At 39.7% G+C, this 13,515-nt stretch overlaps 1 protein-coding gene across 1 annotated transcript in view; it reads right to left on the reverse strand.

Moving 5' to 3' along the window:
* Positions 1 to 328: 328 nt before the first annotated feature.
* Positions 329 to 13,515, reverse strand: part of ADAMTS5 (ADAM metallopeptidase with thrombospondin type 1 motif 5) — a 54,386-nt gene continuing 41,199 nt past the window's right edge. The window contains exons 5-8 of the mRNA XM_081003535.1: positions 12,856 to 13,039; positions 12,054 to 12,229; positions 10,783 to 10,958; positions 329 to 9,448 (exon numbers count right to left, since the gene is read on the reverse strand). Coding sequence (XP_080859661.1) covers positions 8,878 to 9,448; positions 10,783 to 10,958; positions 12,054 to 12,229; positions 12,856 to 13,039 — 1,107 coding nt within the window. The 3' untranslated portion in view covers positions 329 to 8,877. The remainder of the gene's footprint in view (positions 9,449 to 10,782; positions 10,959 to 12,053; positions 12,230 to 12,855; positions 13,040 to 13,515) is intronic.

The raw sequence follows: 13,515 nt of genomic DNA on the forward strand, positions 1-13,515 counted from the left end.
CACCTGCCCGCCTCCTGTCCCCCAAAAACAGTACTTCTGTCTTGTCAGGATTCAACCTCAATCTGTTAGCTGCCATCCAACCTCCAACCGCCTCCAGGCACTCACACAAGACCTAAGGAAAGTTATACAGATAAACCATTTGCACTGGGTGGAACTTAGGTGCACCTCCCTCCACTCCTTCGATAAGTAAAAAGCAGCTGTTTTTTAATGCACATCTATTTATGTACATGAACAGCCACCTCACTGAACCTTGCAGAAAAGAAACAACCCAGTCTCTGGTTAAGGCTGCTGGTTGGAGGAATGGAAAGACAAAATCTACAGGAACTAGTCAAGCCCATGACACAGTTTATTACTTCAACTGAAGCCACAAAATCAGTTAAGATCACAACTGGTCTCTTATACATTGGTCATCATAGTTGTATAGCTTCAAGGCGCTGGCCTTTAATGTTTCATAATACAGTACAAATCTTGTACAATGGCTGACACTGTAGTGTTCTCCAGTGTTAATTCACTATGGTAAGGCATTTTTCCAACAAAAGACAAAAAGCTGGCAACACACATCAGTTTCCTAAGGTGTACTTACATTACCAATAAATGTCTAAAACATCTAGTGCAAGGTATTACAGAACACAACGGCCACACTAACATTCAATAATGAGGTGTTTACTATAAGGCCAGGAAATGCAAAAAAATAAAAATCATTTTGGTTGACATTAACAGCAGATTCATATGAAAGACCCAGGAGTTTATAGCACCATTATAGTTAGCAGTATTGGTTCTCAGCTGGAGTTACTGTCCAGCTTTGGTCACTGCACTGTCAAAAGACATGTTTAGTATACAGAAAACACTGCAGGGAGGCAAGGGTAAAGAGAAATCAGTATGCAACAAGGTTTTATAAGTAAAGGACAGTTGGCCTGTGGAATTCATTGCTCAGAGCAGTTGTGGAGTTTTCCTTCATCCTTTAAAGGAAAAACAAAAGCTGTGGTGGTTTAGTGCCATGATGGCCAACTTTCTTGGTATGTGTGCCAGAAATTGTGTCAAGCAGGGCCATGGAGCACCCAGGCCATAGACTGGCTGCCTGTATTTTAGTGCAATGTGTCCTGTTGGTACAGCCAGACCGAACCTACTGGCTTTTAAGTCATCTTCCAACAGCAAGATCTCTGCTAGTTTTTTTTTTTATTATTATTCTATGGAGTCCTAGTGTAGCCCAGCCTTTTCTCTCTTACATGTTTGTTCACTCCCCCACCCCAAAGTTTATTTATCTGTAGCAAGGTTAAAATTGATTGAACCAACATTTCTCTGGTGCACGGATGTTTAGTATAGCATTCGATGGGGCAGTTTACCACGTGTTTTGAATGGGTTTTGCTGTGAAGTGCCATCATGTTTTATAGTATAATATATCAAATTTGGTGTATTTTGCATTAAATTCACATATATAATTATGTAAATTGTTAACTCTGGTGAAGTTATTCTGGCTATAGACTGATGTAGTGGAAGTAATAAATGCACACTATGTACCCAATAATTAAATAGGCCAGCCTTTGGCAACTTGGTGCCTTTCAGATATTTTGAACTACAACTCCCATCCCATTGGCTGGGATGACTAGGACTGATGGGAGCTGTAGTTGAAAACAGGTAGAGGGTTCCAAGCTGGTGAAGGCTGATGTTGATCTCCTTGATTATCCATATACAGCACGTATTTTATACAGATACATGAATCTGCACACACACACACACACACACACACATCTAATTATTTAGTTGTACATAAATGTCTTTAGCTGGCATGAAAACACATTTTCCGGCATTCGTTTGTTACATCTCAGCTTTGAATTAAGAGTTCAGGGAGCAGGAGCATTAGGCTAAGTGATTTCTGACTACAAGTTACTAGCAAAATATCTGGTATTTTTGGGGTGTTAATCTGTAGCAGTCACCTGTTACAATAGACAACACACCTGCTTAGATTGCTTCACTGAATCCAGTGTAACAGACATGAACATTTATTTCCCAATTTGTTATTGAGTTAAAAGTATTGAGAATTGAGAGTGCCTGCCCCTGAATGTTTTTCACATTCTAAAGCAACTGAGTTTACACATTCAAGGATAAAAGTAATCAATAGGCCAGTACTGCGGCGAAACCTGAACATCAGAAGTCATTTGCTAGGGCTAAAACAACTGAATTGTGAAACTGACTGAGTAGCAGTTGGAAAACAACATAAAATGGTACATAGAAGGGAAAGCTAATAAAAGACACACACTTTCTTAACTTGTATGCTACATACTGAAAAATGCTTTGTAACTAGATTGAAATTTTGGTATTGTGCTCTTTCTCTCTATATATAGCTGTGCAGGGTGGTTGCTAGAATTCCTGAACTACTGGAAAAAAGTTCTCATAAATAGATGGCATTACATATTTCTACCATGCAATTGTTAAGAGGGAAATTGAAAAACTTGTTTTGGAAGAATTGACAGCAAAATGATCAGCATGGAATTATTCATAGTATTAAATAAGTGTCTGAACTTTTCTGTTGTGTGTCTAGTGAAGCCATCTGGTTTCTTCAGCTACTTCACAAAATGCACCTGTTGTTATATATGTGCAATAGTGGTAGCTCCTAGGACTTTTGGCTATTAAAAATGTTTCAGATGTTGTAGCTGGATGCACCAGTAATATGTTGTAACCGTTTGGATGGAACAACCATCTGTTACTAGTTGGCAAAAGACAATGGCTTCCAACCTGAAGAGATTAAATACATTTCAGAATCACTAATATGGTTGGTGCAATTTTTGTTTTGTGTTTCTGATATGCACCACTGAAGGGGCCTTTAAACAAGTAAGGTGGTTGTAAGATTAATCCAGACTGACAGTGTAATTTATACATTCCTACTTGGAAGTCCCATTGAGTTAAATAGGATTTACTCCCAGGTAAATAGGCTTAGGATTGCAGGATTTACAGTATGGTTTATGAAAAGTTGGTTTCACAAGCCAGTTGCCACAGTAATATTGATTTATTTAGTTGCTTTTGCATTCTCATTGCATTGGTACTTTCACATCCAGAAATATGACCCAGTATGTTTTCTTCATCCTCAGGCTTCTGCTTCCACTGAGGACATGCCAAAGCTAGTACTTGCTTCTCTGGGGCTGAGCTAATGATGTTTTCCCCAATCTTCAGGTTACCTGAAGCTCTTTGCAGGAAGAAAGAGAAACAGCTCTTGTATATACTGCTTCACTAGAAGCAGTGGGAAAGTGGAATCGATGAGAGAAACCCATTTGGTTCTGGGTTTTGGTACTGTGGAGTCTCCAGAAAACCTCAGGTGCCCCATCATACCTTTGCACACTAGATTATGAACCATGTATTTTAGGATATATGCGTGTTCAGCTCAAAATGCAAAGAACATTGAATCAGATGTCTGGCTGTGCACATGAAGTGCATTTTAGAACCAGCAGCTATTTACTACAGCCTTATTCAGGTCCCACTAAACTAAACATGTATTACAATGATGGATATATGCTTAGGCCCTATTGATTTTGAGGCTCTTGGCTGTCCGTAACATGAGATATCAAATGAATGAGACTGATTGCCATCTCTGTGCTAACTATGCTTTTTCTCTGGCAGCCTTCTACCCATGGAAAATGGTTTGTGTGATTAGTTTGTCATACCACTAGTGCAAACAGATCAAAGTGAGCTTGCAAGACAAACCCAGACATTATTTTTGCAGCACAACTACAAACTAAATGGGGAACTGCCTAGATACCACCTACATGGGAAGCCGTTTATGGTAAGGGGCCCACTAATGTCAAAACACCAAAACCCATCATTTTCAAAGAAGCTGCAGGTATGGTTAAAGGGGAACCAAAAGAGAGTTACTTCGCACAAACAGCTTCCCCATGACATCCCAAAGGAAGCTATAGAGGAAGCTGCAGAAATATTGTTTGAAATCAGGCCTTGGGTAGATGGAGGTACAAGAATAAGGTGATGGGAGAAGGTTCTTATACAATACTTAAACCTGTGACTGCACCCTGTAACTACAAGCTTTGAAAATAATGCAATGCAAGGTAGTTGCAAGGAAAAGAAAAGCCATGGTTACAAAATATATCAGTATACATATACAAACACATATCTGTATGGATGCATGTGCATTCTGTATGTTTATATATGTGATAACACTCGCACAGCCATTCACCCAAGTATATTTATTTGTACTATTAACCATACTCTCCCATGCATGCACCACATTCACATACACACGCGTTCCAGATAAATCAAAGAAAAACAATATAAAAGCAACCAGTGCTGCGTGCTAATAAATTCACATAGTACTTTCCATTCAAATATAAGGCATAAATTAAAGGAAAACAAGAGGAAAAGACAGACAAAGAAGTGATAGCAAAACAATTTAAATATAGAAGAATTTTCACAATTGGCATTTCATGTTAAATAAGAATAAATAAATTCATTACATCCATTCACATACCAATTTGTAAAAACAATAAATTATTTATTTTCAGTGCTATGTTGCTTTTTTACTTTTTTGTTTTTTAAATTTTAAATTTTCTTTTTTTCTTTTTACATCTGTGATCAGTTACCAACATCATTCCCCACTCCCTCCCCATAGGATAAACTATTTCCATGGAAAAGTTACTCCATTCAGCCTTATTCAATCTTTAAACCACCCAATAGGTTTCATACAGTGACAGCATGTGGTTTGAGGATTACAGCTTTCTAGTGTAGAGGATTATTTGGAAAGTTAGCCTTCACTGTACAGAGATGCACTGAATCATGGCACCAGTTGTGATTTTAGCAGTGGATATGCTCCCATTCAAGCTAGTAGAATTCTCAGAGAAAATCTGAATAACCAAACAGTACATCAGGTGGTGACTAGATTTGAGTCTCTGGCACTGACCTGCTTCAAACACAGTCAGAAACTATAAAGTGACACAATTGGCACCAGTTTCACATTAATGAGTGCAGAAAGCAATGCGGAAGAGAGCAAAAGAGGTAGGGAGGGTGCAGGAAAAGGGCAAACACACAGTTCTCCTTAATTTTGCCTTTTTTATTTCTTGCCAAAGTGTAATGTGCTTACCATATGTCACACATGTCCTAGGATCATGCTATAATAAGGAAACTAAAATTCAGTTTATTTCCATGCTTTTACCTGAGTTTGAGTAATTTACATGTGCCCATGTAACTTAGACCATGATGACAGTGATCCTAAACACGCTTACTAGGAAGTTGGCTTCATGGAACTCAATCGCACATACTTCTACATGTATGTACACCATCTCTGCATTTAGCTTACTGGGTTCAGTTGCTTCTTTTGAGTTTTCCCTTTCCTGTTCTTGAAGGGACTACTTTCAGTTAAAAGTTTCCTATACTATTGCTTGGGAAAACTAGAGTGTAAGGCAGGGATGGGGAACCTGTGGCCCTACACATGTTGTTGGGCTATCACTTCCTTCATCCCTGACCATCGGCCATGCTAGTTGGGGCTGATAGGATCTGAAGTCCAACAACGTCTGGATGGCTACAGGTTCATCAACCCTAGAATATAGGAGCATTGATTCACTGATCTAACCAGTTCTTTTTTTCTAGAAAAAGAGGTGCTGGAACTCACCATGAACGCCTCCCTTGTTGCCTTATAATGGCAATGGCACCCACCTGAAAGGTGCTGGAACTGAGTTCCAGCAAGTTCCAGCTGGAAAAAAACCTGGATATAACCCATAATGTTCAAGCACCTCAGGCCTCTTCTCATAAAGAATTTAGGCAAGTACTGAAAGGTGATCCTGGACATGGTGCCAAATCTTTTATAGATAGAAAGCTCAATCTCCTTGATTATGCACATAAGATCAGAATTTGTTTAATGGCATGAGAACTGTTTAAAGTCAGGGGACCTCTATAATTTGGAACAGAAAGTGGGTAAAAGAATGTACTAAACTGATATCTCTCCCAGTCCTATAGTCACAGGTGGAAGCATTCTGCAGAGGTGTATTTCATATGTGGCACTCTTTCTCTGGACAGGAATTACAGATATAAAAAGGAGGCATGCATTTGAATGTGGATGTTGCTAATTCACCTTGCAATGCTATAGATGGGATGCACTTTTTGATCCACATCTGGATGCACAACCCTATCCATATCCTGCCACAACTAGCTATGCATAATTACATATGCTAGAACAGTGCTGGAGAACAGCTGTTTTAATCGATCAATGTGTTTTCTGGAAACGCCTGTTTGTTTGGATCAACATATTATGTACCTAGTAAATGCACCTACATTCTTCAAACCCATATCTGTTCGGCTGGTCTTTTAGGGCAATTAGGACAATGCCTGCCTTCTTACAATCAGTCCAGCGGGTGCTGCTGCTGTCAGCTTCCTCCTTGTTAGTCTTGGTGTTGCCATTTTATAATGCAACAGAGAAGAGACTAGAGATATACCAATAATTCATTGGCTCCACCAGTCATTGGCTCTGTCTCTGTCTACTGTTGGTCTCCCTGCCTTCTGCGCTACCAGTCCTAATGGGCATCAGTCTGACCTGGATGTGAAAGTGCAGTTGTCAATCATCATTGATGATAATGTCTTATCAAGTCAGGCTATTACTTATAAATGGGAGTACTACTGTACTGCAATGAAATAGCTGTAAACAGGACTTGTTGGCAACCTATAGCTCTCCTGATGTTGTTCGACTCCAAACCTGATCAGCCCTAGTTCATATGTCCAATGATCAGGGATGGTGAGAGATGTCTGAAATGCCACAGGTTCTGGAGTGCCAACAGGAATGCAAACACATAGTTTTCTAGAGGGCCACAGGGTTTCCTACTCCTGGCCTATATAAATGGGAGTGGTTTAACAATCTATTCACCCTAAAACGTCCTACATTAGAAAATAAATGCTTAGAATGGTGCATTCTAACCACTGTTCCAGAACAACATCAGAACTAGTGCTGGAGTGCAAATACTTTAGATCAAAATTAAACTTGGGTACTTTCAGATATAGTCCTGACTCCCCTGAAATCTAAAACTAAATTGCAATGGAAAATCAAGAATTGTCCATACTTGCAATATTTGTGGAAGGCACTAGGAGCAGAGGGGCAATCTTCTTTTACTGAGATTTTATACCCATATATATATATTTTCCATATTATATAAACATCATCCAAAATTCAATTAATTTCATCACATTTCAGATCGAGGTATTTATGTTACCTTTCTAAAATGGAAAATTTATTTGCCTATGCCCTGGAAAAAATTGCACCCTTTTATTGGTGGAAATACTCTTCAGAATATTGACTATAGCCAGTGCTTTTTTTTTTTTCTAAAAAAAATGTTTAGGGTTACTCTCATTTTCCTCCCCATATTGAAATACTGCCCCTCAATGAGGCTAAACTTATATTCACAAAATGGTTAGGGGTATGTGTACCCCTGCATCCCCCCCAAAAGCACTGACTATAGCTATCACTTATTGTGGCCCTTGCTGAGCTATACTGTACATATTTTCTCAGAAGCTAGTCCCGTTATACTCAATGGGACTTACTCCCAAGTAAGTGGGTATAGGATTGCAGCCTTAATCTACAAAAATATGCAATGTCACAAAAAATAAATATATTTTATAGTTTTGTTTTTTGTTTTAAAATTAACTAATTAAAACAAATTGTGCATGGGCACCCCCAATTGTATGGGAGTTTTGAGGTGCACCTGAAAGAATTCAATGGAGTGGCCCAAGCCATATGTGCAGAAGATTGCACATGCTCCATTGCAACAATGGGACAGTTTGTGCACAATATATCTTTGTTCATAACTGAGCCTGTGCATTGGGATTGGGGTTGTCCGAGTGGTAAAAATGCATTAGACAATACATTGCTACATGCAAGAAACCTATGCTATGTATTTTGATTTCTTCATAGCTTCTTCAGTAGATAAGAAATTCACTACATTGCTAGATTTCCAGTAGAAGCCACTGTGAAACTAATAAAAGAAAGATGTGAACAGGTATCAGAATATTTGAGATAGAAGACACTGAAGGCATGATCCAGTGCCTCACCAAACTCTCTTATATGTGCTGCTCCCACATGTAGAATTCTTTCACACTGTCTCCCTGCACGTGGAAGGATGCACATATGGGACTGGATCATGACCCTCTCATTTGCTAAAACAGAATTAAGTATGCCCCCCTGTTACATTTTCAAGATACATACTAGCAGCTCTCTCTTTTTGCTGCAGAGGTCCACTTGTATGAGAATATCTGGTTAGAAAGGCATTAATACAGAACTAAAGTCTTGTGAGGAAATTCCTAGGATGGAAATGCATTTCCTTTTGTCAAAAATTAAATCTTTTTTTTTTTAAATAAAGCAGCAAGCTCTTTAACTTTCCAGTAAAATATCCACAGCCATTTTTGAAATTGTGGAGTCCTCAATGGCTGCAGACATACTTTGGTCAATCACTTGTGTTGTATAGAAAGGCCTTTGTTCTTCCACAAGATGATCAAGTGATTATAAAGTGACATACCAAAGCAGAGATATTTACAAAAAGTATAAAAAAGCTATTGTGGTATCGTGGGTAAGTATGACAAGTTGTCTAAGGACATACTGTGTTAGAGGTAGGTGAGATAAGGGAGATGATTCACTGGTTTATCCTCTTCTTATTTGCAGATACAAAGGGCTTGTAGCGACTAATGTTTAGTGCCTTTGACATATCAAGATCACCTCACTGTGACTCAGAGCAGTGCATATCTTCATTTGGTCCAAATAGGCAGATTCTGCCCATAATTTGAGACAACATGAAAGCATATTGAAGTGTTGGCTTTTCTCTGTGCCGGGGTAGACCTTATGTCAACATGTCAACTACGACTTAATGAGGCTCCTTTTTAAGAAGCCGACGGAACCACAGGTTAACATTTTTTGAGCAAGCACTGTTTGAATGCTGAAGGTCTTTGAGACAGAAGACACCCTTTAGCTAATTTTTCATTTCTGTCTTTGCACTGGACAGTTCTTGTGTGCCAGCCTGTGTCACATGTTCGAGAGCAAGAAAGCCACGGTCCAGTCACCCACTGGGGCTGGGTGAGCGGCGTTGCCAGTTTGTTACTGCTGCTGTTGCTGGTGACGGAGTTTGTCATTTGGGTTGGCTTCTTTGGCACATAAAAACTGTAACGGACGTCCAATGGTTTAGTTGGGTCAGTTGCAAGAATCTGTACAATGAGGATCTCCTTCGTGCCTGTATGTCCCATTGCATGCAAGAAATCGTCCTTGTGACTCCAGCCGCTATAGTTCATAACAGTTCCGTTGAGGTCAATGATGGTTTCTGAGGTTGAGATCATGTACTTCCCATTGACAAGGTACTCACCATTTTTCTTTTTCAGGGCCAAGTAAGCTGTGAATCTACTCTGGTCTTTTGCTTTGAACTGTCGGATTTTGATGTGTGTTGCTCCCTCTGGTATTTTCACAATATCTGTGTAGCCCTTACTGAAATGTAAGAAAAGTACATGTTAGTGAGAAAGAAATGGATAGTCTTTCGAAACCTATTGAAGCCATTGATAGTAGTTCACTTATCTGACAATGAACTGGGTCTAGCGTTAAATGTATCTGTCTTTTCTAATTTCCAATAGAAGATGAGCTAATTCAAATTCTGCTGAAGCCAATGAAAGCATCCCACTTTATCAGCACTTGTTGAAATACGATATCACAAACGTGATGACGAGAAATAGGGTGATAGTCAACTAAACTTTACTCATAGACCCACACAGCTAAGTAGTTCATTAGGTTTTGTAGGTCTAAGTAAAACTTAATTGAAAACGATTAGAGGCTTCAGAAAGATTTTTTTGGGCTTAATTAAACTAAGTTAAATTACTTCCAAGAAGAGGTAAAGGTTACACCCTCTAGAACCACCCTCATATTAAAATTTGAATGGGAGAAGAAATACAGCTTCCCTGTCTTCTTAATTTCCCCCTATTAAATGTCATGAAACAATGATACTAATAGTGCAAGCTTGTATGGGGACAGGTAAAAGATGTGGAGTTAATTTGGAAAATATACCCGAATTCTCCCCCTGCTTTTTAAAGAAATGAAAAAATACAATTGAATGAAAATTAAAATTAAGCATACACATGCACACACAAAAAAGTAATAATAGTAATACAAATTTAGATTATTTCATTCATAATCCCTGTGAAAAATAAATATTATTATTGAAGTATCCACACAAAAAACAATAATGATGAGGATTATCACATTACTGCAGTGTCAGAATGCTTATATGAAGCAGGGCATTCAGGCAACTTGTTTAGCACATTTAACACTGAGATGATAATATGATAATGTATAATATACAGAGTTTGACAGCAGTGGTAACTTGGTTGTGTGAGGTAGTTCCCACCAATCAGTTATTAGAAATATTATTAGAAAGCTAGGAATATCTAGCAAACAAGCCAACATAATCAAGTGGCGTACTTACTTGGCGATAACAAATGCCTTCGCTGTAGGTATATAGCAGCCTTTAGAAAACTTTGAGTGAAAACAAAATCTCTGTTTGTGTAAAATTGGTGGAAAGCAGCTTAGTGGTGGAAGCTCTGCTATCTGCTATATATGAGTTCTATTACACATCTGCTACACATCCTATGTTTGAATGTGCAGCACCACCTGTGAGACCTTTCCAGTGGAAGATGAGGTACTCTTGGCTGTATTTTTGCATACAAATTTGCTATTCAACACTGTATTTCACTGAAACCTACATAATTAGCTTTCACCATTGCAATAATCAATTCGGCTTGCAAAACAATAGCTGTGATCAGAATTCTTACCTTTTTTTATTAAAGGTTCCCATAATTTTTGTGCAGCTGGAATTGTCTCCGCCACAGATTCCACATTTATCATACTGCAGCTTTGAGCCAATAATGCCATCACATCCTGTTCTCACGCATTTGCCGCGGACACAGACTGAATTACTGTACGGCCTGCATTCCGTTCCATCAGTCACCTGTTGGATGAAGTCAATGCTGGCTAAAACTACAGTTTTAAGATTCATTTCTGGATGATTTCTTAGTGAACATTCTTAACTTTTTGGGAAGCTCAAGAGCAGGGATGGCAGGAATTCAATTCGGTTTGCATTTAAAGCTGAATCTGTCAAATTCACCCTTTCCAAAACAGTATCAAGAATGAAGCACAGCTGTGTTTTCAAATTCGCAGTCATCTGAATTTTGTGATGCAGTTCGCCAACCAAACAATGTTAACAAAAAAGCATGGTTGGAGGAGTCATGACATGGTGTACCATGTCATTTGTTGTATTTACCTAATTTTAAGACCTGCTAAGGAACAGATGATTGCTATTATGTCCTGACACGGGTGGCACTGTGGGTTAAACCACAGAGCCTAGGACTTGCTGATCAGAAGGTCGGCGGTTCGAATCCCCGCAACGGGGTGAGCTCCCATTGTTCGGTCCCAGCTCCTGCCAACCTAGCAGTTCGAAAGCACGTCAAAGTGCAAATAGATAAATAGGTACCACTCCAGCGGGAAGGTAAACGACGTTTCCGTGCGCTGCTCTGGTTCTCCAGAAGCAGCTTAGTCCTGCTGGCGACATGACCTGGAAGCTGTACGCCAGCTCCCTTGGCCAATAAAGCAAGATGAGCGCCGCAACCCCAGAGTCGGTCACGACTGGACCTAATGGTCAGCGGTCCCTCTACCTTTACCTATGTAAAACCACAAAATTCAAAGAAGGTCTTTTACCCATGTATATAGTCTGATTTCCACAGCATGCTAAGCCAAAGATTGGCTTCGTAAAACTGTGTGAGCATGCAGGTTCACAAATAACAGCTAGTAGCCCCCTTGCCCTTCCCTGGTTCTTTTTGCTACTACACCATGCTTAGTTAAAACAAAGTTTGGCTTAGCATATTTTCTGGGGCTTGCTAGATCTGTCAGGGGAGAGAGAGAGAAGAAGCAACAGCCTGGGCCAGGGGCTGTTGAAGATTTGGATATAGAAAAGCTTTCAGCTTAAACAGACCTTGGCCACCCCTACTATTCATAACACAAATATTTTGTTATCTGAGAGAGAAGCAGTTACTGAAACTACATTTACCTTTTGAGAGAAAACTACATAGTAGCCAGTTCCTTTGGCTCGACAAGTGAGCTTGCAGACATCTCCCGGCAGCACTCCTGCATACTTGGGGACCCATTCTACAAAGGTTTTGACACCTTTTGCATCGGACTGGTAACCGTTTCTTGCTTCACATTGTTCCTGGCGAAAAGCTTTAGCTGGAGAAGGATTATAATTCATTACTATTTGTGTACGTATATTCTCCCAATGCTAGCATACACACAAGGTGTGCATCATTTCAAACACAAATTCACAACACTGGAAGATGGAGAATCCATCTTATCAAGGGACAGCCAAGGCAAAGCTTATGGATCATATCTAACAAAACAAAACATCATAGCAAACAGTATGCCACACTGTTACCATATGGTGATTCACCTGTGGAACAGCTGTCATAGCATAAAGTAGGAAAAAGCCTTGATATACTGTATATGGCCTGTAGGTCTAATGTGCAACTAACACCCATCTAGTGAAACCCTGACAGGTCCATGCAAAATCTCTCTAGGCAACTCTTCCTTTCTTGGACTTCTCTTCTTCAACCCACTAGATCAGATAACCACTTGCAATTGCATAAAGTGCATGTAGTCACTGTAGTCAACCCAAAGCAGTAGTGAATGCAGAAATGTCAATTATTATTTAAACCTAGAGTCTCTGCAGAAATAGTCAAGAGTCTTTAACCATGTCACTACTGCTCTGGGTACAGTAAGAAACAACATTTGCACACTATTTAAGAAGTACCACAGTCTCTGACCTTGTTATTGACTTTGATTTGTGGAAAACATACCATTGGCAGGACACGGCAGGACATTACAGGAGCGATAGATTGCCCGCTTTCCTGTGCAATACCGGCCATTGTTTCTAGGTGCAGGGTTATTGCAGTGACGATATGCAAACTGAACACCTCCACCACATGTGCGAGAGCACTGTCCCCATGGTCCCCAGGAACCCCAGTTCCCATGGTTTGAAGCCTGAAATATAAAGGATAAAGGTTAACAAAGCTCTTTCTCTGTGTCTTTTTCTCTTTTACTGAAACTAGAAATCTTGATGTCGGTATGCAACCTTGATGTCCAGGTTCAGAGGCAGCATGTCACTGATTACCAACAGCTGGTATTCAACAAAAGGACAGAGCTGTTGCCTTCCTGACCTGCTTCTCGGCTTCTCTTGAGGCATCTGATTGGCCACTGTGTGGTATAGGATGCTACACTAGATGGAACATTGGTCAGATCTGGCAGGGCATTTCTTGTGTTCTCTTGCCTTTAGCGTGTTATCTTTTCAATATTCCATATTGGATCAGAATCAAACTAGGTGAGTACTGCAAAATGTTGCATTCAAGTGCAGGATAAAGGTAACACTAAGGTCACAAGGAGTTTGTGTTTCTAAAACCAAGGACTACAAGGTAAGGAAGAACTCAGAGTTAACACCCCATTTGATCCTGGGGCAGCCA

This window comes from Podarcis pityusensis (genome assembly GCF_964106645.2).
Source record: "Podarcis pityusensis genome assembly, chromosome: 4".
Lineage (NCBI taxonomy): Eukaryota > Metazoa > Chordata > Lepidosauria > Squamata > Lacertidae > Podarcis > Podarcis pityusensis.